Consider the following 25698-nt stretch of genomic DNA (forward strand, 5'->3'; position numbering starts at 1 on the left):
ATGACATGTAAGACTTCAACTTATTAGTAAGAAGGGTAACTCGATCAGCCAAGTGGCTGATTTGTGAGTAAGTAAAATTAACTATTTACGTATTTAATGACATACAATAGATGTTTTCTCCTTTCTAATCTTGAACCGTTCTAAAGTTATTTATTTAAAAATGGTGTTAGCAGGAAAGGAACGACGACGTAAGATGCCGTGTGACGTATGATAAAGTTCCGGCAAAATAAAGCGCGCCACGGGACTTGTCTAGCAGGAAATCCATGGTTCAATACAACTCGTGAAAATGGCTAAGAATGACGAAGGAAGTGGACGCCCGTTGCCAATCAAAGTTCTCTCTGGTCAGTTAAGAGATGGGACTTGTAAAGTACTGAATGACAACATGGAATGTAGCGTCAGAGTCTCCAATAGTCGTTCAATCTCCGTTTCAATGGTGTGGATGCAAGGGACCGTTCTGGAAGCTAAATTGGATCGCAACATGGTACTTCTTTTGGACGAGACGGGGAGTTTCGTTGTGCAGGGTGTAAACAACATTCCAAAAGGCAAACCATGCTTATCCCAAGGTAAATTAAATGTTTTTTTCTTAACTCAACTCAAGTGGGCAATGTGTACTAGCCCTGACGTCCATACAAAAGGTTATTCAGCTGGTGTAAATGATAAGTTATGAAATAAGGCCACTTAGGACATCACACAGTAGAGCCTTACCAGTGTAACACCATCCACAGGGGTTGTTCACTAATTGGCTGTTAATAGTCTACCTGTAACCTTCCCCATCCTTCTATTAATTCACATGCACACAGGTCACGCATACTTTCTTTATTTAGACCTGATTGATTTTGGCTGTCGTCCATCACCCTGCTCATGCTTTCCAGGTAAATATGTGATGGTGATGGGAGTTCTCCAAGCCACCTCGCCAGAACCAGTAATCCGGGCAGTGAAGATGGCAGACCTCACGAAAGATGCCGCCATCCACCGGAAGATGTGGAAGTTGGAGGTGGAAGATTTGCAGCAGCTTTCTACGTAGTTGCTGTGGTTTTTGGACTGAAACGGACACCTTTTTTGTGCAGCCTTTAAGCCCTTGAAACTGATGGTTGGATTCCTGAACAGATATAACGGTAGTAATGCCTGAGCAGGGGAAACTCGGCATAGCTTTATGCAGTAAGTCTTTAAAACTAGACCATGTGGCATGGACCAAGACTTTACACAAGTTTATGTTAAGGGTTAAGAAAAAGTTGCATGTTACCCTGTTCTTTCATTTGTTACCTGCTGAGTTAATTCATTTCCAAATAGCTTATGAACAGCATGTATTTGTTTAATAAAATTTCATTTTTACTTAGGTTTACAATACACCATGCATCAGTATCATTTGTGTGTGCAATCAAATCAACATTTTAAAATTAATTTAAAAGCTAGCGCTCACGATTATGAAGTTCATGGATTGAATAGATTAGACTTTATTTTCTGGCCTGGGAGTAAAGGTTTATGCAGCAACCATCTTGAGTATAAAATGCCATTTATTTGGTCTTTGTGCACTTTTAACATTAAATACTTGGGAAAAACTTAAAATGACAGATTGAATAACTAATATCCCATGCTTGCGCATCCTTTAAAAGGGAAAAAAATAATCCAAAACGATTTACCAACTGTTAACAAAGAACACAAATGTAGTCAACTGCAAGTATCCGAGTACCATGCCATTTTTCAATTCTATTTTTATACTGCTGAACGGTGCATAGCAAGTTTTCAAGGATTTTTGAGTCACTCAATTAAAACACTTGATGATTGATGCAACATGATGAAAGGTACACCTTTTTGTATCTGAGTGGAGTGACCCAGAAACCAGTTCTGCCGCTGGTTCTGCATGCGCTCCATTAATTATTCTGCCAGGTTGAGGTCTCCTCTCGTCCCATAGAGGGTTCAACCGATTAAGCACTCGTCAGTGTCATAAAATACTGTGGCAAACCTTGCAGGTAAAAACGAAACTCGCCATCCTGTTATCGTTATTATTGAATGTCCTTGAGCAGAAAACTGTATTTACCAAAGTCATTGTCCATGGGCGCTATAAGATGGTCTTTCCTAGCTTTGGCGAGTTTCATCAAAAGAAATTCCCTGCGTTCTATCCACTCCTTGAGTTCCAGGTTGCTGTGGGCCAGTTGACAATGCTCCTGCTCTGTGCACGTGCCTTTGAGATACCTGTCAAATCAACGTTGAAAGTGTCAGGGCGTTGTAAATACACACATACACACTACACATGACTAAAAGATTGAATTCTACAAGCAGACTGCATCTGGTTGCCAATCAACTCACCTTTCACAAACTTTGAAAGTGCCCGTGGGAAATCGGTACTGCCAGCAGTTCTGGTCGTCCTCAGAGTTAAAAACTTTGTCTTTGTGTTTTTCCGACGTGATGTGCTGCTGCCATTGCTTGTCACTGTTGCAGTTCTTCCCACAGAGCCAACAGTGATTTCCAGACTGCGGAAAGGACATAACATTTAATGTTTAATTTTCCACCACGGGGAGTTTTCTACTCATCATACACATGGGAAGATAATAACTACACTTGGCATTTACATTTTTAGGTCTAATTCTTGCTACCCCAAGTTCTCACACACACACACACACACACACTCGTCGGTAATCCCCCTGCAAACCCATGTGCATGTTGGCTGACGCTGAGGTAAGGAAAACGCTGGGCTGCCCAGTAAAGTGGTCCCCACAGTCCCATACACAAAACACGGGAACGCACCACTTCTTCTGCAAAGTCGGTGGGCATGACGATCTGCCTGCCGTTCTCCCGGACCACGCCGTTCGAGTTCTCCTCACTCCAGCCGGGCTTCTGGGACAGCAGCCACAGCTCATAAAGCTGATCCATATCCTGGACTACGATGGGAGAAAAGGAACACGCTTCACAAGCTGCGTGGCAGAGCCTGTTCATCTCAATTAAAATGTTCAGTTCAGTCATTGATAATCTCAAATTGTGTATCTAGATATATCAAGTGTTTTGTGTGGTGGATGTTCTTTCTTGAATTTGCATCCCTTTAATTCATAATAGCAGCCGTGCCAGCTGTGACACCCACAGTTTTCCCCATCTGAGTTTAATAAAGTGCTTCTCGTTTGATGTGCTCGACAAACTCACTGTTGTTCTCCTTCATGTAGGTCCACAGGTCCCGCTCCTCGGTGCCGTGAGCGAAAGAGCAGTTCCCGATGTACTGGCACTTCTTGCCGGCAGTCACGTGCATGCAAATCTAGGGAAATGTTAAAAGAAAAGTAGTGTGACAGCATCCCTGGTAGGCCTTTCCTAAATGTCAGCATGTGATGTTGAGGACGGCTTCCATTTTGCATTTTCCATCAGCAGGATACACAAAGTATCAAACCCTACAGGGCTATTCAAAGGCTTACCTCAAACTGAGATGGAATCGGCTTCTTAGTCGGAAGCGCTCGCACCGTGGTCCACTTCTTCCGTTCGTTGGAGCTCACCAGCACCACTCTCCTGTCTTTGGACCATCTATGAAGCAGATGAACAGCTAGAATTGAATTCATTGTTTCCCCGTCAGATCACGTGTTATGTAGCTTGTAATGTTCACTGATGACCATTATAAAAGGACAGTAACCGGTCTGGTAACATTCTATCTCTCACTGAATCAATAAATAAAATTGTCGGAATGACTTCCTTGTGGCGTTGTGCATTGCCTTGTGCCAAGGTGCATGTAGCTTGAGCGAGCTAAACCATGGTGAGACCAGTATTGTCCTTTAAAAGTTGTAGTACTTAGGGAGATCTAGCCGCTAAATTCCCCTTTCCACTAACGTAGGAGAAGCTAAGAAGGCATGTACTTTATTGGGGAATTCCCCAAAATACAGGGCTACAGTAGAACAGGGAAGTCAAACATTGAGAGCTGTGTTGAAAAGGACCTGCTCCCTAGGAAGACATGAAGGGCTCCTTCTAAGTTAATGAAAACAACGATTCACAACAAATTTTGTATTTGATTTTACACCATTTATACTTCTGAATATTATATTCCATTTGGGCCTAAACTGTTCTGTTAGATGCCACTAACTTCTCCCCATGCAACTTTAAAGGAGACATATTATGGGTGTTTTCCCAACAAGTAAACATAGTATTTGTGGTCCGGAAAACATGTTTTTGAAGCTGTTTGCTGGAAATAGCTTTCAGGAAAAAGAATCTTGCCTACCGCTATTCCCCTCTGTTTCAGTCCCTTTAGAATGCGCTGTTTCTCGTTTATGTAGCTATAATGCAAATGAGCTGCTGGCCATTGACCAATGAGCTGTCAGACTGAACAACAGCCTTGAGGAGAAGGGATTGTTGCCGTTTACGGACTCCTGGAGCTCTACATCTATATAATATAATAATAATAATAATATATATGGGTATTTATGTAATATTATATCTAATATCACGGCCAAAAGCTATGTCCGCCTTGGATGATATTATGAATCATAAAGACTGAGTCTGACGTCTCTGGCACTTCCATAGCAAGCAACGACTCGTATTGGGGGATATCTCGGCCGAGGTTGAGAAGAATTGGGGGAAAGGAACTTTGGCCTTGACTCTCTGAAGTCCATGAACCGCGACATGGAGGAGAAAGGGATTGTACTCCGGGAGCTGAGCTGCTGGACTTCGTCAGAGTGTACGCCCGCCGCAGCAGTCGGAAAGCTTCGGCGACAGTTCAGCTCCCGGAGTACACCGTCGGGCGGAGTACACCGCCGGGCGGAGTACACCGCCGGGCGGAGTACACCGCCGGGCGGAGTACACCGTCGGGCGGAGTACACCGCCGGGCGGAGTACACCGTCGGGCGGACGGCTTCAACGGCGGCCGGGGTAGCTCGGCGACAGTTCGGCTGCTCAGCTCCGGGAGTTAAATCCCTCTCTCCTCCATGTCTCCCCCTCTGTATGGCAGCTCCGGCGGGGGGAGCTCGGCAGCAGTCCGGCAGCGGAAGGGATTGTACTCCCGGAGCTGAGCTGCCGGGCTGCCGCCGAGTTTCCCCCCCGCCAGAGCTGCGCGTCCGCTGGTCCACAATCTCTTAGCCATGCTCTGAATGGATGGGAGTGGGGAAGTGGGAGGTAATATTCAAGGGTGCCCCCTTCCTACGTAGGGGGGGGTGCCGAAACTGACTCGCTAGTTTGCTAACTGTAGGCGGGGTACTTTCAGAAATGCATACCTCACTCAAAAAATCATTTACAAACTTCTTTCAAAGTTTGTATGTGTGTGGGAGCACCAGAGACCCAAAACGACACCCCAAATCCCAGGAAAAGTGTCGTTTTCATAATATGTCCCTCAAGAGAACATGTAGACCTCTAGTCTAAAAATAAGAATCACATTCAAGTGTGGTTCCACTTTTTTCTACAGCTCGTGACACTTTACACCAGCATTCCTAAAGGACCAGTTTTACCGCCAGTTGCGAGGTTGATTAGCCATTACAAAATATATCCATTTCTAACATCACTCGATGAGGTGCCCACTGCACTGATCGAACTTCAGCCAGCCAGTTGATACAGCACACTAATCAGCCCCTTCCAGTCGACTATCACCCATTGTAATGTCAAATAAATTGATTTGTATGAAATACCTCATCAAAATAAATATAGAGAACCTCTATGATATCTAATTATTACTAATAATGTAACATGTTTCTGCTTGACCTTACACATAGCTGGCTAGCATGATTTTTAACAACTACAGCCAGCCACATTGCCCAAATTAGTTCCTGACAGTCAACACCTTGAAAAGTATAATCTGCCCTGCCTATGCTCTGTCCCGACTGGTTTAACTGTTATGGTAAACCGAATCATATTAAGGAAGTCCAACATGATCTGAATGCCATTCCACCGAGTCGCCAACGAGCCAAAAGATAACCATTTCCTTGATTGGGCAACGTAAAAATTCCCCATGGGCATTCTCCAACTTGAGGTAGACACATTTACTTGACCTACACTGGGCACAATTTCGCCGGGAGATCGTGATCTCGAGTCCTGCAGGTACTCACGTGTGTCTGGCCTTAGCGGAGCAGTACTTCTTGTTCTTGTCTGCCTCGTTCAGCTGCCCGTTTCTCCAGCACTGGCCACAGACAAAGAGCATCTTCAGGTTGGGCGGGCCGAACTTCCTCTGGACAATGGGGGGCTGTTGGGGAGAGAGTCAGAGTACAATACCGTTTTAAAAAAATAAAAATAATTGCCCTTTCATTCATATCAACCGGAGGCAGCATGTTGCAGTCCATGTACTCCAGAGAGTCAAAGCCAAAATTCCTTTCCCCCCCCAATTCCTTCTCAACCATGGCTGAGATGACCCCAACTACAGTCTCGTTGTGGAAATACAACGAAGAACCGACGCGTTATGCGCCATAACACCAACAGCAAACACTTGCGTTACAGTGTGTAATCACTAGGGCTGTAACGATACACAAATTCACGATTCGGTTTGTATTACGATTGTTGACCCACGGTTCGATACATCCCACGATTCTTTTAAATTTAAAAAGCATTTTATTTAAACAACACTTAAATACCAATTATCTTAATGTAACATTTAATAACAAATAATTTGGAACACTGAACAGATTTGAACCGAAAGAATACTATTAAAGTATAGCTAAATTAATAAAGAAATAACCAAAGATTGCAGTTGGAGGATGCTTTTTGCTGGTAGGCATAATAGGGCCCCTTTAACTGTTTGGTTGGTTTATTCAAATATCCTTATTAGCGCTTCTTATTAGGCTATGTAGCTTAAATAATGACATAATCAGGCCGTATAGAATGTAACATGTTTAATAGCCTAACTTTCAATAGATGAGGAAAAACATGAATGTCGCAATAACGAGGCATAGTGTTACGAGTAGCATATGTGTGTGCGCGAGAATGGCAGTGTGCGTATGCATGTGTGAGTGACGTCAGCGAGTGAGTGGACGAGCGAGGAGAGCGAGCGGTAGCGCGTGTGTCTAGTGAAGAAGCGAACGAGTCCGGTAGAATAAAGTACCCATCCTGTCAATAATCGGTGGCCGCTTCATTCCGACCTATAAGCAGACAAACTGCCAGTCAAATCACACAAAACAATAGAGACAGGATCACAGAGGCAATTTCTTTCGCGCTTGGCCCACTCTGGATAAATGTCGTTCATATCGCATATGAGGACTTCGACGGCTGTGGAGAAATGCAATCCTCCGTAGGCACGGAGAGCTGTGATCCCAGAGAGGGCATCTCGTCACATATTTACGGCATCGATAGGAGGGGGCGCTGTCAGCAGACTATTATTTAGACAAATTATTAGCAAATTTCAATCGGACAATTTGACCCAAGAGTTAGAAAGGGCATATCGCGCTTCTGCCTTCTCACACCGCGAGACAGGTTCGTGGCTTTGAGTATCGCGATTTTCGGTTTGATACGCGTATCGTTACAGCCCTAGTAATCACACACACACACACACACACACACACACACACACACACACACACACACACACACACACACACACACACACGGTGCTCGCACTGTCGTGTCTCATTGGCGGGCCAAATTCTCTGGGCGGGCAAGGCAGAGAAAAGGGTGGAGCTTAGATCCTTTATGACGACATATGGGACCACATTCCAAATCAGCGTTTTCGAAGGCGAGCAGAACACCTAGTCCGAACGCAAGTTTTCGCCACTGGGGGACCATAGGCAGGTTGGGGAACTCGTTAGGGGTTAGGGGAACACTTCATTCAGTGAGATTTTCATGCCGTGGGACCTTTAAGATATGACTAAGACATATGTTATCTTACCTGGCCTCCTTGTGCTGTCGTGATCGTGCTCCAAAACTTCCTTGCTTCATGGACAATATTTTCAGAAGTGATTCCTACAGAAAGCACATTCTGAAGTTAGATTCACAAGTCCACCATCTCAACCAACCTCAACCTGCTCCTCAGTGACATGCACCTATAAATTCAATGTAAGTCACTTAAGGGAAGATGCACCTTCTAAATATAAACTATTATAATAATTTACAATAATAAATATGTACTTTTAGGGTAAGGTTGATGAACCTAGGATACGGTCCTTGTTGGACAAGCTGACCAGACAATCCAAAGCCATCCACAAGTGGGAATTCCCACTCGGACGCATGATTGACAGTCAGTCTCCGGCCTCCCACCTTGGGACCCTTCACACCTTAACCAGACACCAAAACAGCAGCACAGCCCTTAGCTACTTCACCAAAGCCTCCTGCTGCTTACCCATCTCATGCTGCATCATCCACACTTTGAGCTCCACCAGGCTGTGGGCGAAGAGGCACTCGTCCTCCCGGACACAGCCGTAGCGCACCTCGTGGCGACAAAGGTCGAGCTGGCACTGGGGGTACAGGGGGCGCACTTTGGAGTAGCGCAACGTGTTCTCCTTCAAAATGTGCACCAGGCACCTTTGAAGGCACAGAATAAGGGAAAGGTTAAAACAGTGATTATACAGGACACAAAATGTGCAAAAAAGCATTTTTTGAGGATCTGTTCCCATCACGAGGCACATGAAACCAAGAGGTGATAGATTATGTTCAGAGAAGCGGGCAATATGGCCTTGGTTTGTTAACTTCCCCCAGAGGTGTTGGAATCTATTTGGAGTTAGATTAAAAAGCTTGTGGTAAATAGGTTCATAGTAGTAATTTTGGTGCAGACATTGGGATGTTTTTATGAAAATTGCTTACTTGTTCTCCTCAAAGTCATGCTTGGTCACCGGATGAGAGCAACGAGAAGGGCTGTCCTGGCTGGCCTTGCTGATTATTCTGGGTTTGTGATCAAAACAAACCTGTAGAAAACACCATGGATTAAATTAAAACACACACACACAATAAGAAATGCATGCCCTATAAATAAATTGTACAAAAAGGAACACACTATATCTATAGTTGTAATTAAAAAGGGCAAATACTATCTAAAGTGAAAGTTATTCAACAATATCCCACATCTTCTGTGAATAAACTGTCTGGATCATTGCTTTCAAAAAATATGATTTTTAAGTAAATGATAGGGAAAATAGAAGAAAAGACAAGAACAATAGTTAAGTAAAAACATCTTCAACGAACACACACAAACCATTCAAAACCTCAGATGTTATCGATCCACCCATGAACCAGACCCAAGGGGCTCTATACTGGTGGCTCACCCCGCAGAGGAACATGAAGACTCCCCGGTGCTCCTGGAGGATCTTGGGGACCGTCAGCTTGACGTTGCAGCTGGGGCCCAGCGGGTCGAACAGCAGCTCCCTGGAGATGAAGCCCTTCCTCTCCATGGTCCACACGTCGATCTCCTCCTGGCAGTAGGCAAACGTGCAGTGGCCCGGGTACAGACACTCCTCCCCGATGGCCACCTCTACAAATACACATCGGACCACAGGGGAGGACACTTTAGGGAGGCTGGCCTTGAAGATCCGATGCCCTCTCAAATGGGCGAAGAGATGGGGTTAGGCTGAAGAATGCAGGTCGAGTCGCACAGTGAAGTCCCACAGTAACTTGACCCGCAGGGACAGAGTCCCCCTTGAAGGAAGTACTCCTATCACATCACGGCAAATATCCCCGCTGTGGGAATTATAAAGGATTATCTAAAGAAATCCAATATGCTAATGCCTCGGCTAATGAATAGAACTAGTGACAATAGAATAGTGATAATGGGTATGACCCTGCTGTGGAGGGTCTATGAGCCATGAAACATAAAAAAAAAAAGAAGGTAATTTGGTGAAGGGATTGTATAAAGAAATAACCTATTTTAGTTTAAAGTGCAAGTCAAGCCACCGTTTCAGATTTAATTCGAATTCTGGGCACTTTGGGCTGAGGGTTCTAGGAAGTTGTTGTGAATGATCGTTATGATCGATGCTGTGTATGAAATGTGCCACACACCTAGGTGACCATCAGTATGTATATGCAATGATGTACACGACATCACACAGTGTCATTTTTATTTTCAATGTGCAAGAAGCTTATGGCTCTCCTGGACGCCGTCATCAACTTCAACCGCTGGTGGCCCATGGCTGAGCTCCACACGTTCACACACACACCTCCCCCTCGGTGTCCCTTGTCGGGACCTAGCAACCCAATTTGTGTTCAGAGCGGAGTAAAACATTGATACTAGTTGGTTTTCGATAAATAGAGGTATTAACGGTACCATGTTGAAAAATCATCCAATACATCACCTAGTTTAAAACAAACAAAACAAAATACAAACAATAAATATTTAGGGTTCACGGCCTCTTTAATAACTATACTCAATACAAGACTCGAATCATTTCGACCCTGAAAATTGCTGTTCAACATCCAAGATACCTTTGCAAATGTAATAGGGCCCGATGTACTGGTTTTTGGTGGGCCTGGGTCGTATAAGCTTCCACGTCTTGTCTTTGGGATGTTTGATTCTGCCTAGCAGGGCATCCTTCTTGCACTTGTGCTCCTCGGTGCCGAGGGTATAATCCAGCACTCCGGGTCCTGTGGGGGGGTTAACAGAGTGCCAAACAAACAGCCTGTTTAAAAACCAACAAGACTGGCCCGCACAAACAGCTTCATCACAGGCTACCGCTCTTGGGCTCAATGGTGACCTTGATTTTTATTCAAGGCATTTAGCTGACACCTTTGTCCAAAGCGACTTACAACCATTCATACACACGTGTAAGGAGGAGGCGGGGAATCGAACTAGCAACCTTCCGGTTACAAGTCAACCCCTTCTATCTACCGAGTAGCTGTGTAAACATTTGTATATAGCTCAGTAAACATTTTCTTTTCTATGAGACATGTATGTAATGACATGTATCATAGGTACGTGCTTCCCCTTACCACTAGACTATCCTCACAGCTTCTTACCAGTTTTGATGAAACAGGTCGAGCAGGCTTGCTTGAAATCGTGAGTGTCTGCCAAAGGGTTCTTGGTCAGATCCACCGGAACAGGGAAGCAAACATTGTTGTCGGGCATTCCGAGGGCCATTCCCGTGGGGTTGCCATGGTTATTCATCTGGAAGATCAAAACTCTGGTAAGTGTACTGTAATACTGAAACCTAAAAGTTTTCAATGTTAAAAAAGGAAAAAACGTCAACGTTCAGAATAAGTACCTGTGAATGGGCCTGTGAATGGTTTTGTAGCTGGGGCAGGTATGATGGTTGAGGGAAGTCTATCAAAAAGTCAGGGGGGGGGGGGGGCAATGAAAAAAGGTAAATACTCAAGACTGTAACAGAGTTCATGTTTTTAACAAGCATCAAATTGATTTCATATAATCCACATTAAAATTCATTCATTACTGTGCTGAAATAAACGACTGCTTTAATACAGTGCCTACATGTACTGATAAACCCTGTCCTAAAAAATATTAAACTAAATTAAGATTCGCTCTCATAACGCAATTAACACACACATTCGCCCCCCCAAAAAGCCACCACCTCCTTCAAAATAATACCTGTGCGATAGTCTGATATGGAGAGGGTGGAGAGGGAGTCGAGTGAGTCCAGCGGCGAAAGGGAGTCCAGGGACTCCATGCCCAGGTACATGCTGGAGCCTGGCTTGTGGTACAGTGGCGGCAGGTTGACGGTGCAGTGCTGCGCAGGCGCGTAGGGGAACACGCCGATGTGGGACGGCATGAAGAAGGGACTCTGCCTGGGGCTGCCTGAGGCCACACTGTTGGACATGAGGAGCTGCTGCCCCTGTTCTGCGGACATGCCCTGTAAGGAAAACACGGGAGAAATGTCAAGAAACAGTCAACATAGAACAGAGTCAACATTTTGCCAAACTGGGTCAGGAGCAGAGTCAAGGTGGGGGGGGGGGGTCACCCCTAGAGGGTGCTAATGGAAAACGTACATAGTGCAGATTTAAAGATTGCATTTATAGTAATCCCGAATCCAGCAGTCCTATGTTATAACAAAACTCCTGGGGGGTAGAGTCGGCACAGAGCCTCTGATTGAAACCCAAAAATGTAAGGGGAGGGGTAACGCCTTGTATATAGTTTTGTTTCAGAGATAATCTACCGAAGAAACCCAATTCGCTAGAGTCGATCGGGCGTTCAGAGGGGACTTTTCCAAGTGTATATGCTGGTAATTAGGAACCTTTTTATAGTTTCCAAATGATGGCCCACTTTGAATTTGCCAACCACCAGCTGATGCATTCCTGCCTCCAGCAACAGGATCTGTCGAATCGAATATGAAGCGAAGAGAAGCTTGCAAAACACAGATTCCCCCGCCATCAGACTTAAGAAGCTGATCTAAAGTCAACATTTTGTGACTCATTGAACAGGCGCATGCACAATGCAGCCAACGTGTCCCGAGGCATCGTGATACACACACAGACACACACGATCCCCGTCCACACCCACTGACCATGGGGCAGTCGGCGGGCCGCGCCTGGTCCAGCAGGTCGTCCAGGTCGTCTCCGATGAGCTCCGCGTCGCAGTCCGGGTCGTCGTCCAGCAGAGGGTGGGAGTGGTGGCAGGCGCCCGAGCCGTTGACCAGCGCGGGGCCGGCGGTCAGCGGGGCCGGCGAGGGGCAGGGGTGGACCGGGAGCGGGGCGGGGAGCAGGTGGTGGAAGCCGGGGGCCGGCGGGGGCTCGGCGATGGGCAGCGGGGAGCTGCTGCTGCTGGAGTGGGCGTCGTCCAGCAGGTGATCGTTTAGGGGCGGGGCCACCGTCAGGGGAAGATGTACAGGCATGGGGACGTGATTGACGCCATAACGAGGCACTTCTACAAAAGAGAAAAACAGAAGGGAAAGAAAGGTCTGAGCATTGCGTCTTTTTTTTTAAATATATACTGGATGGTCATGTCGGTGTCGTTCTCACCTGTATCTATATCTTCCACTGATGAGGGGCCATGGGTATACTAAACGAAAAAAAAAAAAAAAAACATTTCAGATCTTTATACATTTCAGTTTTTTGGGTTAAAAGGGTCCAAATAAAGATGAAGTGATCTTACATTGTCACATGACGCTTCTGAATAGCTGGCTCCCGGAGCGACATTCAAGGCAGGCTGAGAAAGAGGAAACCAGGTTACCAAATTTCTGCAGAATCGAAAAACCCTTACAACGCTTAGTGGTTATTTTCAGTAAATAAGAAACAACTGTACATTTTAGCAGCATTTACTATTCAGTCCTTAGGAGACTCTTTCGTCCACAGGCCTGATTCAGATACTCATTTAGAAGGATGGCGGGGCGTGGCCTCTTGCTCAAGGACGCCCAATGTCCACATCAGTAAAGTGTCGTTGACCACGGGGCTCGAAACCCTGAACCTTTCAGCTGGGAGGACATCATATCACCTACTCTACCCTGCCTCCCAGTGCCCAAATATGGCGAAACTCGGAATCATTTGCGTGATTCCATTCGTCTTGGACTGATTCTTAGGAATGTCTTGGAACAAACCTACCTTACTCCTTATGTAAGCTTTTCGTATTTTCAGGCCAAGTGCTTTGGCAAGCTCCTGAGTCAAATGTATGACACTGGGATCCTAGGAAACATAAGTCACGGTTGAACGGTTATTCTGACCATAAAGAAATACAATTATCATGAGATGAGATGCCCTAACCATGACCACAATAATAAGAACATAGGCTATACAAAGTGAATAAATGCAATTATACTATATCTAGAACTAAAAAGGGCTAGGGTTATCAACTACAGAGTTCACAGAGACCACATATAAATAACCTGGTCAAATTAAATACATTTATCAAAACAACAAAACCAATAAAAAGACGAGTTGATCCTGTGTCCTGAGGCACAACTACAGAGTTTATAGCACAGAAAAAAAAAGAAGATTCCTCAATAAAGTCCCACCTGAGGAACGACAAGAGAGCACTTGGCCACGGCCTCGTAGGCCTCCGTGTGTCTGCCCATCTCGCGCAGGGACTTGGCTTTCCTGTAATGTGCCTTGTAGTTGCCCTCGTTCAACTCCAGCGCTTTCTCACAGTCTTTCAACCCCTGGTCGTACAGCCCCTGAGGAGAGGAAGAAACGCTTTGTCAATCACACTCGCTCGTTAGCAGCGTGTAACTACCCTGGTTGATTAACCAATCAATCTTACATTTAGTACTTGCTCTTAAAACAATGGCAGTTTTGGACGTCTAAATATTTTCCACTGCAACACATATTGACTGCAATCATACAAGGCGCTATTTAATTAATTTCATTAAATAATTAGGTAAATAATTAGCCGACGCCTTCAAAAACAGCTCAGTTTCAGATACATGTCGAGCCGTAAGCAATCAAAGCCCTACATACATCTATATACTCTCACACTAAATTGCATTAAATTCACTTATAAACTGTTCTTCAATGTATTAATCAAATTAGCTAATTTCATCTGTGGCAAAAGAGCAAATTCAAAACACGATAATCCTCGCATAGGAATAACACGTCTAATGATGTTAAGGTCGGACTGAACTAACTTGTAAAACTAGCTAGTATACAGAAAAAAATAAGCAAATAAACCAGACAATGCAAACTCCACTCCTCAAACAAATCACTGACTCTTGACGCCCATGTCAAGTAATCAGATTGATGGGAGGATTTTGGCCGTGTGACCTGAAGCTATCCAGTTATTTCTGGTCTATTTTTATAGGCCAGTGAAATAACTTATACCTCAAAGTGCAGGAGCTCAAGTGTACAAGCACAAGAGACCGTGGAGAAGTTGATTTGCAACTTCAATACCGACTGACTAGATAAACAAGACAAAGTTTGGTTTCAAAGCAGATATCATTAGGTACACATTTATATTGGCAAATATACTTTTCTTTTTTTTTGTTAGTACCTTGTAATAAGGCCTGAACAATAACATTTAAAAAAATATATATGTATATTATTTGAGAATACACCAACTCAGACTATTCATTGTTTTTTTAAATAAATAAAAATATACACAAAAACCGGTTGTGCTGGAAGCTTCAGAACAAAAAACAAAAAGGTCTAGCAAGACCTCGAGGAGTAAAGGATTGTAGTGGCACAGAATCAAAAGCCAGCCAATACCCGAGTACTTTCGAGGTAAACGAAAGCAAAAGAGAATCGGGCCAGGGTTTTATTAGCGCCATTGTTCTAGAAAGTATTTTCAGATATCTTACACGGCAATTCACAACAGGAGATGCCGTCAAACAATCAGATACGGTTGATAAGGTTATTATGTGAGCCGGACATCTTTGATTTACATATCGTTGGCCTAAGGTCAATCCAAAGAGGAGGGAGTGTCGTTAAAGCATTTTATTTTTTACACTGGTATATTATCCTGATATGTAGTCCTTTACTGTATTTTTTTGCCAGGTCACTGTCTTTAAAAGAGGCATGGTACATGCAGAATAGATTGTAAATGAGTCCTCTTGTCTTTTTCGTTGTAGTGTTTGTACAGGAGAGGGGGCACTCCGACTCAGATTAGCAGGTCAAACACATCAAAATGAATGGACTAAGAAAAGTTTATGGTTTATTTCCATTTCCAAAGAGATGAAAATATGAATAGGAAGGAAAATAGGGCAAACGCCAAACGGTATTGTTTAGTATATTTTGTGTCTGTAAAATAAGATTATTTTCAGTCATACATTTTCTTCAGTGGAGAAGGACATGAGGTTTTGCTAAAAAAATATCACAATATCAAATCGTGAACCCAACATCGTGCATTGTATCAAATCATGAGCTGAGAGACTCATCACACGCCTATACGGAGTATAAAACCAGTGTGATCCTCACACATTAGTACTTACCGGCACTATATTCAAGTAGGATGCTGCACGGTTTACATACAGGTTTTCCAATAATCCCATTGGAACAGCGATTTCTTCAGAGTCTGCGTATTCCGCTATACTCAAGGCCTCAGTGTACATTTCAATGGACTTTGTCCATTCTCCTTCTTTAAATACATCGTTTCCTTCTCCAAAAAGGTTCAAGACTAGGTCCTTAATAAAGACCTGGAGAAGTAGAAGAAGACATGAGTGGATGAAAACAAAGGTGTATGCAATGTAACATGTAATGAAATGCATAGAACACAGCAAAACCTTACTGGTTATGGTTTCATTTTTTGTTTTAAAATACCGCTATTCCAATGTATTCTCCTATTTTGTATGTAATCATCAGTCCTAAATTAATTCCTGTGTGCCGATTTGTCTTTTGCATAAGGTAGTGTTAAATATCACAGAGACAAATCTGACTGATCAAAAAGGTTCATAGATAAAAATGAGAGCTTTAACAGCATATCCCTTACCTCATACTGTTCTTGTGTCCCAGGATATGGCAGTGTTGATCTAAACATAAACAAATTCAATGTTAGAGATATTTGCATTTTGTGTGTTCTAATAACCAGGCCCAGCACCGCCGATCAAGGCAACCACATTGCCTTGATAAAAAAAATATTATCGTATACATCATGTCATTAAACTTACTGAATGAACTGTAAGCCTTTTTGAATCTCCTGCCAACGACTCCTTCTGTCTTGACAGATGCCAGACATGATTTCCTGTGAATATCCAAAAGGTATCAACACCTGTAATATACATTTTCAACCTATTACACATTATGAAAAGTTTTCCCTAAAATAAAAGTGTAAAGACGTGACACGTGTTTGTTTGAAGGGAGTAATAATAACAACATCAATATAGGTTATATTGTATTGGATGCGTTTGTCGATTGTAAAGGCGATAGTCAGATATGATGCCAGTGAATTGCCTAGCAATTAGTGCAACTTCCTTATTCGCCAATGACGACATCCCAGTACGAGGATCCAACCGGTAAAGTTACACCAATACATCGGACTATTCGCCATACCAATCAGTGCCCTGCCATTCCATGTTTCATTTAACTTATCCTAAATACGGGTTTCAACTACTTCCACGTTAAATGGGAGCGGGAGAGGAAAGACACACGTGTTAAAACGGGGGCAGGTACCTGAGCCAGAAAAAAAACAGCCATTATTATAATCATTAATCCCACCAGAAATAACTTAATACCCGGGGTTCCCACGCGGTTACCTCAGGCTAAAATGACGTTCACAACTCACTTTATCTTGATGTCGTGGAGGTTAACACGGGTGTTCTTCTCGCTTATCAATGGTCATTGTACTGTATCGCGGTATGTCGTCATTGTACAATACGACCCTTGTTTATTAGTTTCCAACACCATATTTGAGATGTACGCTGTGATTTGGAGCTGATTTTATAAGTTTGCTGAGCCTAATGAAGCAGTGACGTCTCTTTTGCCCAAGTTGGTAAATGCAACCCAAACAATAGCGTCCATTAAATGGCAGTGGCTGAGTTTAACCGCAGATGAGGCAATATTATCTATTATGGATGCCGACGTTGATACTCACATGAATGGGTCTTCGTCAAACAAACATCCAATTGGCAACGTATATATAATAAGATCGTTTTAGTTGTGATAACAACTTTACATCTGGTACGATCGCTAAAGGCCGCGCTTTACTAACTACTTCTTCTTTGGAAATATCACTGCGGCACACCGATGCCGTGCGTTTGACTGCCACCCAAAGGCCAGCTGCAGGCATGGCAGTCTTAAAACGAAACAAATATTTTTTCTCTAACACAGGTTAGATTAGGTCGGATCAAAGGGGGTATTCCGTAGCTATAACAATAATAATTGACCCCTATTGTGTCTCTTTTCTATCATTTAAAAAGCATGATGATCATCAAGGGAATGTCATTCAGGGTGGATCATATTGTTCACTGTATATAACTTGTTTCCATTGATATTTGAGAGGGAGAGAACGAAAGCGAGAGGGATTAATTTATCTGTTTAAACTGTACTTTGTATAGTATTCCACAGTTTACTTTTTATGTATTATTTAGCATTTAATATTCTAGCATTGGATATGTTTATATATTTTGTATTTAACGTTTCATTTCGACCTCCTAATTGTTCACCTGCTTTGGCAATGTTAACGTTTGTTTCTCATGCCAATAATACCTTTTTGAATTGAATTGAATTTAATTGACCGAGAGAGAGCGACAGAGAGCGAGAGAGGGCACGCGCGAGAGAGAGAGGCGAATAATTGAATTGTTCTATTGAACGCCTCCACCCCTAGATGGCGCATTCTACACTGGAGCAGGGTACGTTGTAGGTTTGCCCAATAGACGCATGCTTCAGAGATTACTCAGTTAGAAGGTGTATAAAACTGTAAGTAAACGCTTGCCTTCACTACAGAAGAAGGACCTGCTGTATATTCTAGTTGACAGTTGGACCACAATGGGGGGGTTTTATTGGATAATTTTCCTCTTGTCTGGTAAGTTATTGCTTCCATTGAGGAAGTTAACAAACTTAAATTGCTTCCTCAATGGAAAAAATAAGAGTATTTAAAAGAACTGTTAAGGTATACATTACTAATGAGTTAGATATGTGTAATTAAGTAACAGGTTGTAGAAGGATAATCATTGTTCCCTGTACCTTCAGTCTTCCTAAATAACAACAGAATGTTGCCTTTAGTAGATGACAGAAATGTAGCAATAGTTATTTCCAAAATTGTGTATTTGTACACTTCCCTTCACTGTCAGGGTTTAATATAAGATCTATTCACTCATATCGAGGGACTATGGATTCCATAGCACTGGAGCCCAAACCAATTCAGATGAATTTTACGCAATTCCATTTATTCTAATTGTGTGAATAATTACTTTTTTTTTTATAATTGCTTACTGGCTCCTCCTTTCAATGTACATACAGAGTGAGGGATAAAGGTGTACATATGCACACATGCTCAAACTCACACATGCACTTGTCTTGCACCCACATGCAGTCACACAGGCCCACACCCAGAAAACACACACTCACCTAACCACGTACTACCCACACACAGAACTGATCTAAAAGTATAAATCGGTTTTGTGTGTTGTTGATTGTGTTTTTACATTAGGCGTTGCCTCAGCAGAGCGGAACAGCTCTCTGCGGCCCAAGAGGGGCCTTCTGGAGCTGGCAGGGGCCATAGAGTGCTCAACAGGCAGGTTTCCCCTGGCCTACATGATGTACGGCTGCTACTGTGGACTAGGGGGTCAGGGCTGGCCCCGAGACAAGACCGACTGGTGAGGCAGAGACAGGCGTTACACACTTGGTTTGATCTCACTCACATACCCTGTTGTCCTTTTTATTTTTGTAAAACAATTAAAAAACCTCAAGTCTCATGGGACTTGTATCTTTCTGTAAACAGTCATTATGTAGTTGTCAAAGCCCGCCCACCCCATGTTGAAGGTAGTCATTTTTTGTTTTTCAATCTTATTTTCCCTTCAACAGTGCAGCTGCAAAGCTGGTCAAAACAACATTGGCATTTCGAAAAAAGATTTCCTGCTTCTCAATTAAAGCTTGGGTCTGCAATTTATTTTGTCATATTTGTGGAAATTCTCTTTATATCCCGAAAGCCATCCATATCTCAAATGATCGGACAAATTGGTATCTGTGGCTGTCGCATGCCTGTAATCGGGCACGCCCTTCCTTTCATTTAATTCAGGCCAAATGAAATCTTATCTTTCTGTTTACCTTCCATGGCTGCCTGGGCATTCTTTGCCCCAGCCCTCACTGCGAAGACGCACAATCCTCCAAAGGCTAGACTCACCTATTGCTAAAGTCAGTGAGCTATTCATGTGTTTTGGGGGACGGTGCTTTGGAGCGAGGCCTGAATGGAGAGGTGGGATATCTTCGGTTGGATACTCTCAAAATCGGGTTTACTCCGGCTGGTTTCTCCAAATTGCCTTCCCCCAGCTTTAAACAACCCAAGTGTGTATGGCTGTGGTTTCCCTAACAGCAGAGAGGAAGAGAAGTATCTCTGGCCCACACATGTAACATGCCTGCATGTCCCCCCTACACACTGCCCAATGAGGGCTCCGAAATAGGCATTCCACACCCAACTCTTAATCGCTGTCTGCTTCCTTTTCCTCATGCTCCCCCACCACAGGCACAAACACAGCCCTTCTCTCAAACCATTTAACGACTAACTCTCTGTTTGGTCCAACGTGGTGTCCTTCCTCGAGACTAAAACGGGAATCTATGACATTTAAATCATAGTACTGGGGAAGGCAGGTTCTAGGCTGGGGAAAACCCCTTGAACCCCAGGGGATGAGTGTGTGTTATCATTCCTTCTCCTATCGACACAGTATTATTTGTATGTTTCGGAAAACCTTTACAATACCTATGTTTCTATAGAATACTTTATAAGTCTTATCTATTTAAGTTCTTCTCACACAGGTGTTGTCATAAGCACGACTGTTGCTACGGAGATGCTGAAACAATGGGCTGTGAAACCAAGACAAGGCGGTATAACTGGAAGTGTGAGGACAAGGAGGCAGAGTGTGGCAAGTAATATTTTCTATTATCATGAAATGTATTTGGTTTTTGTGTTTGACATGGATATAACTGTAACATGTTTCAGCGCTTCAGGTAAAATAGAGGACATTACAGTGGGCCATTTGGCCTGTCCACACCCAGTGGTTTCCATGGTAAAATAGCAATCACGGCGTTATTTAAAGAGCGGGAAAAAACTGTGTGCAGAGGGATAGTTCATTACCCATACCGAGATGCATGAAAAGCAGGGATTACTGATAAGGGGTTCATCATTTGGTTTTGCAGCGGTTTACCATTCATAGGGTATAGCCTCAAATGAGTAGAGTGCCTATCACAGCTATACGTTGTTTCCTTTTTCAAGACGATGCTCATTTTGTATGAGTCAAACCATGTAGGTATTTAAGAAGGAAACTTTACAGGCAAGAGGGAGATGTTTAAGGTAGGAAAAGGTTTGCTGTGAAGTGCGGGAATACATGTGACACATTTTCACACATAAGCAACAAAACAGGAGGATCCCACATAGGTTTCACCCTGTTAGACTCCCTATAGGAGCTGGTGGTGGTGGTGGTGGTGGTGGTGGTGGTGGTTGTAGGTGGGCAAGGTTATTCTACCATGTTTATTACTTTCTGGTCACTCCCTCACTTCTGTATTCCAGATGACCTGAAGGACAAATGTGAAAAGCAGCTGTGCAAGTGTGACAGAGAAGCGGCAAAGTGCTTCAGGAAGGCACCTTACGACTCAAAATATGCTGTCTGGCCAGATTTTCTATGTGGCTCCAAACAGCCAACATGTAATATTTACTGACTCAATAAATATACTTGGATGAATGTGACCGTGTGTGTGTCTGTGTTTGCATACCACCAGTATGGCTGTTTCCCTTATATATTCATCCAGCAATAGCGCAGTGCAGCTAGCTGCATTCCTAGCACCACTGCATCAGCCATACAAAATAACAACAGAAATGTAGAATATTGTATATTTTGTGGAGAATTAGAATAAATGGTGGGTGCCCCCAAGGAAATTAGTTTTATTTATAGACATATATATAAATGGTGCTCCCTACTGGACCCCCCTCATTTATTACATTGTGAGCTTGCATGCTATTTCTTGGTATGTGATTGTCAGCCTAGGGAACTGCTTGCTCTCAAAGATGGACACATTGAGCCATAGTGCGGAACAAACGCTTTTTGGAAAGCACAGATGATACGGAAGGGAGGAGCTGTGGAGGGAATCATAATCAAAGGGCCGAGCTGGGGCCAATATACCAAGAGAGCCGTTCAGGGGGATACAAGATGAAGGCTTAAGGCGAGAAGAGCCATCCGTTGTACAGATCCGAGTACCAATAGTAGAGAACCAGTCTGATCAGGCTAAGCACATGGGCCAGGCCACAAGTTGGTGCAAGAAACAAACAAAGGTCCAATACAGGGGAGTTCAAGAGAGGACAAGCGAGGCCGCACCTTGCCCACTGCATCCGTCCGTCAACGGACGACGGAAGGCGTGTCTGACGGATGGGGGAGTGGTATTTGCCGAAGGAGCCATGATCTGATTGGCTGACGGATCCGTTGCAGCCTGAAAAGTTAAAATTTTCTCAACTTCTGAACGCAAGAGACGGAGCTGACGGAACGGACGGACCCACAATGCATTTCGGGATCGCCCCATGCAAAGTCAATGAGATTCATGTACGGACGGATGCAGTGGACAAGGGGTGGGCATCAGTGGAATCAGTGATCTCACTTAAACGTCTCTGGGCCCACTATCAGCACTATTCATGGGAGCATCAACAGAGTGCACATCACACACACTTCAGCAAAGCTTGTGGAAGATATCATAGAGGAATCACCAAGTTTGGTTTTAAATGATATCAACACAGGGCCTGAAATGTGTCAATTATATGCTTACACTGCTTTCAGTCACTGTATTTGATGGTTTACGTGGTTAACCCTGAGGGGTTTTAAGTACTATATGGTTTGCATGGAATGTAGTCAATAAAGTGAAATAACAAACCCTATTTATAATCCAAATATAATGACATGTACCTTCATATGGTGGAAGTTAAAGGTATGTTGAGACTCAATGCCTTTATCCGCTACTGCAGTAGGGACACGATGTTCCCTCCCCAGCTGCCTAGACGCTTACCACAAGATTTTTACTACCTTAAATATGGAGCCAAGCCATGGAGTTATAAAGTTGCCTCCTCATGTACCCTCATGCTTTCAATTGTATCTGTTTTTTGTCAATATATATTTTTTGTTTTATTTTTTACATTTAGAGCCAGAAGTTACAGTTCTAGTACGCTTTGAATTTCCCTTTTTGAAAATACTTCTCATGAAGTGATAGATTCCATCAGTAAATGCAAGGGAATCCATTTTTGTTTTATTTTTTACATTTAGAGCCAGAAGTTACAGTTCTAGTACGCTTTGAATTTCCCTTTTTGAAAATACTTCTCATGAAGTGATAGATTCCATCAGTAAATGCAAGGGAATCCATGATGAAATGGCGTAGCAATGTCCTGTTCACAACACCAATACTCTTTGGTAGAGACAACCTGCTTGTATTTACAATAACACTCTTTTATTTATAAGCTTCATGTCCTTGCTCTCGTCAAGGCACATTCTAGAACAGGATAAGTAGCATGACAGACAACTAATATGGAATGTTGGCACGAGAAGGCCAATGGCGGTTCGGCATGTTTGTCAACACAAAACATTGGATGTAAAAGAGCAGCCAACATGGCATGGTCTACAGGCCCGATTTTGGTGTTTGTTGGAGTAGTGTTTAACTCGTTGTTACTACACAATTTAAGAACATGTACCCCACTCTGGTTATTCTCCAATGATGAACCATCACTATCATCCTATTATAATATAATAGCAGCTGATAATAATCATGCTATCATTATAATCATATTATCAGCTGCAAATGGAAAGACATGATTGCACTAGTATCCCTCACAACTAAATGTGTATTTTTTGATGTGTTATGTATTGGATGGAATCAAAACGGGCCACTGCATGTGCAAAGTACAAAGTTATCTTTCCCTATGGGACCTTTGGGATTGGACAAATTAAAGTAAAAACAAAAATATATTTGACCTAGAAGAGCCCTTAAGACAAAATCATTCTGGTTAAGTCCATTTCTTTACACATGATATTATTATTTTAGGGATTCTACTATCGTTGTTGAATTTGTTTTTTTTTTCATGGAATGTATCTGTTCTAAAATAAAGCTAAGACACACCATATTCTCAACAGCAGCAAGTCTCTCAGAATTTGATTCAGGTTTATACATACTTTAAGGGTCCCATAATGTCACCAGGTGTGAGTGTGATTAGCTGTTACAAGCCGTTTTGGAAAATCTTCCCCTTATGACATCCCAAGTGGGCGTGTCCACCTAGATGTGTGACAGATAGATGAGCAACGTGTGCTACAGCCGACTGGGTAGGCTGGTAGACCAATCTATTCAGCACACATCTACGTGGACAAGCCTACTTGTGAAGTCATAAGGGGCAGATTTTCAAAACGGCTTGTACCGGCTAATCACACTCACACCTTGTGGCATGTCATGGGACCTTTCAATTTTTCCTCCCATCATTAAGTTATATTGCCAGCTGTGAAGAAGTGCCAAGAAGGTGAGTTTTAATATTAAAAAAAATTATATAAGTATTTAATTTCATGAGTCATCTCAGTCATTTAATTAGTCTTCAAGCAAACACTGATATTGCACAACAGATATTAATACATAACTATTATAATATCAGAACATTTGACAGGCAATACTTAAGCTTAGGAGAGAAAAACCTCCTTAACAATTTGCCTAACCAAGAATGTTGGCCATTGTCAGAGGCCAAACAAACTATTGATTGATGGTGCGGGTGGATTTGCAAAATAGTTTTAACAGAAGGAAGCAATGGTTTGCAGTGACTTTGTGGTCTGTAATTTAATTATTGACATCATAACAAGTTCTGTCTAGCTGGGACATCGCTTGTCTCTTATAGGGCTATATGCACATCAACAAATCAGTGGCTTACAGAGACCAGCTCTTGTGATGTAACAATGGGTTGGCACCTACACCTGGAGTCAATCAATTGCCTACGGTAGCGCCTATGTCATCGTCTCGTTTGTCTTCTTTCATGAGGGCGTCCGTGAACTTCTTGACTTGGCGAACATTATTTGTATCTATCTTTTGTTTGTTTAATGCCTTGCTCACAGAAATGCAAAAGGCACGGACGGGGTTCGAACCCGCGATCTTCGGTTTACGAGACCGACGCCTTACCACTTGGCCACCGCGCCTGCGCTGACAATGCCTACATTGTCTAATATAAACCGAGTTATCAATGACGGTCACATATGCATGTGAGTCTTCGATGAGTTACAAAATACAATTAACCTTTGACTTATTTGTATCTGAAAATATGTATGAGTTACCCTTTAAAACTAGTCTGTTACTAATCTTCCTATCAAAATATTGAACTGTAATCATTTAAATGCACAGCTTTTACTCTTCTACAGTTAAAATGAATATGTATACACCAGACAAACGAGTGTGACATCCTAGGATCGCCTATATCTATTAACACAATACACCTACATTACATCAATTTACCTACTCTAAAGAAACGATATGTTGGAGCAGAATTCGGTGCATAGCACGTTTCTTGTAGGCTACGCTTCTGTGCAACTGACAGATAGATTCTAATACCGACACTAGAGGGGGATGTTGATACGCTTTAATTTCTTAAATCACCCACCTTCAGACATTAGGGGCACCCATTGAGTAGCCACTGCAGATAGGCGAAGTCTACGGTACCTAAAGGATTAAACAGCATCTTTCCAGACCTGCAAAAGGGATTCAGACAGGGACTCATTTTCCGTATGGTTCATAATGGATTAGTACAAATGTAGAAAAATAAAATAAATAGGTTTTTCTTTCTAAATTTGCAATGAATACACCTGGATATGAACTGCCTCCTCCACTGTCATTTCACCACCTCCTCCACTGTTTCCTCTGCTGCTTGTCCACTACCTCATCCACTGCCCCCTCCACAGCCTCCACCACTGCCTCAGTCACGTCACCTGCCCAGCTGCCCTGCCTCCTCCACTGTCTCCTACACTACCTCCTCCACTGCCTCCTCCACTGTCTCCTCCACTACCTCCTCCACTGTCTTCTGAATTTAGTTGATATAATAATTGAAACGTGATATATTCAATGCGACTTCATGCAAGATATGTTCGCTTGCTCAAAACCCCCAGCCAATTAGATCGTAACCAGTAGGGCTCCGGCTAAAATTCGCAGTGTTTCAGCGTACCGTCGCTACTACGAAGTCACTTAGCGCGCTCTACTTGGGCGAGGTCAGATTTCAAAGATCACTGCATGGTTCGAACGAGGCGCGCATCGTATTATTATATAACGGATATATTCTCGGAAAAGTTTTTGTAATTGCGAAATAGCGCGTACT

At 43.1% G+C, this 25698-nt stretch overlaps 3 protein-coding genes and 1 non-coding gene across 6 annotated transcripts; 2 read left to right on the plus strand and 2 right to left on the minus strand.

The window, feature by feature from the left end:
* The first annotated feature begins 221 nt into the window (after positions 1–221).
* On the plus strand, positions 222–1349 carry rmi2 (RecQ mediated genome instability 2). The gene is made up of 2 exons (XM_030337124.1): positions 222–563; positions 873–1349. Exons 1-2 carry the CDS (start codon positions 287–289, stop codon positions 1022–1024), a joined length of 429 nt encoding a protein of 142 aa, XP_030192984.1. The 5' UTR covers positions 222–286; the 3' UTR covers positions 1025–1349.
* Positions 1306–17414, minus strand: zc3h7a (zinc finger CCCH-type containing 7A). 2 transcript variants are annotated; one of them, XM_030337069.1, is made up of 23 exons: positions 17269–17414; positions 16346–16419; positions 16168–16207; positions 15671–15874; positions 13763–13921; positions 13353–13433; positions 12907–12960; positions 12774–12813; positions 12320–12678; positions 11407–11668; positions 11066–11124; positions 10821–10968; positions 10290–10448; positions 9137–9342; positions 8679–8779; positions 8218–8399; positions 7768–7841; positions 6002–6135; positions 3399–3504; positions 3136–3244; positions 2746–2879; positions 2308–2471; positions 1306–2193 (listed from the first exon to the last, which is right to left on the minus strand). In XM_030337069.1, the coding sequence occupies exons 2-23, from the start codon at positions 16411–16413 to the stop codon at positions 2004–2006; spliced, it is 3033 nt and encodes a 1010-aa protein (XP_030192929.1). In that variant the 5' UTR covers positions 16414–16419; positions 17269–17414; the 3' UTR covers positions 1306–2003. The 2 variants fall into 2 exon arrangements, with proteins under 2 accessions (XP_030192929.1, XP_030192937.1); XM_030337077.1 differs by having other exon boundaries at positions 16346–16446; positions 17269–17411.
* A 589-nt stretch (positions 17415–18003) lies between these two features.
* Positions 18004–21075, plus strand: pla2g10 (phospholipase A2 group X). Of its 2 annotated transcripts, none has more exons than XM_030337112.1 (4): positions 18004–18198; positions 18826–18991; positions 20148–20258; positions 20899–21027. In XM_030337112.1, exons 1-4 carry the CDS (start codon positions 18162–18164, stop codon positions 20900–20902), a joined length of 318 nt encoding a protein of 105 aa, XP_030192972.1. In that variant the 5' UTR covers positions 18004–18161; the 3' UTR covers positions 20903–21027. The 2 variants fall into 2 exon arrangements, with proteins under 2 accessions (XP_030192972.1, XP_030192964.1); XM_030337104.1 differs by having other exon boundaries at positions 18005–18198; positions 20148–20254; positions 20899–21075.
* A 3385-nt stretch (positions 21076–24460) lies between these two features.
* On the minus strand, positions 24461–24532 carry trnat-cgu (transfer RNA threonine (anticodon CGU)). Its single transcript has one exon. It is a non-coding gene; the product is annotated as a tRNA-Thr (tRNA).
* Between the last annotated feature and the right edge of the window lie 1166 nt (positions 24533–25698).

The sequence above is a fragment of the Gadus morhua genome, chromosome 2 (assembly GCF_902167405.1).
Source record: "Gadus morhua chromosome 2, gadMor3.0, whole genome shotgun sequence".
Lineage (NCBI taxonomy): Eukaryota > Metazoa > Chordata > Actinopteri > Gadiformes > Gadidae > Gadus > Gadus morhua.

Excerpts from the sequence above, each read along its gene's own strand:
- zc3h7a (XM_030337069.1), bottom strand. The coding sequence starts at position 16,413 with ATGTCTGGCATCTGTCAAGACAGAAGGAGTCGTTGGCAGGAGATTCAA. Across the intron at positions 11,125-11,406 it reads CATATCAGACTATCGCACAG|ACTTCCCTCAACCATCATAC; the intron begins GTATTATTTTGA and ends ACTTTTTGATAG. Across the intron at positions 10,449-10,820 it reads GACCTGTTTCATCAAAACTG|GACCCGGAGTGCTGGATTAT; the intron begins GTAAGAAGCTGT and ends ACCCCCCCACAG.
- rmi2 (XM_030337124.1), top strand. The coding sequence starts at position 287 with ATGGCTAAGAATGACGAAGGAAGTGGACGCCCGTTGCCAATCAAAGTT. Across the intron at positions 564-872 it reads CAAACCATGCTTATCCCAAG|GTAAATATGTGATGGTGATG; the intron begins GTAAATTAAATG and ends CATGCTTTCCAG.
- pla2g10 (XM_030337104.1), top strand. The coding sequence starts at position 18,162 with ATGGGGGGGTTTTATTGGATAATTTTCCTCTTGTCTG. Across the intron at positions 18,199-18,825 it reads GATAATTTTCCTCTTGTCTG|GCGTTGCCTCAGCAGAGCGG; the intron begins GTAAGTTATTGC and ends TTTTTACATTAG. Across the intron at positions 18,992-20,147 it reads CCCCGAGACAAGACCGACTG|GTGTTGTCATAAGCACGACT; the intron begins GTGAGGCAGAGA and ends CTTCTCACACAG.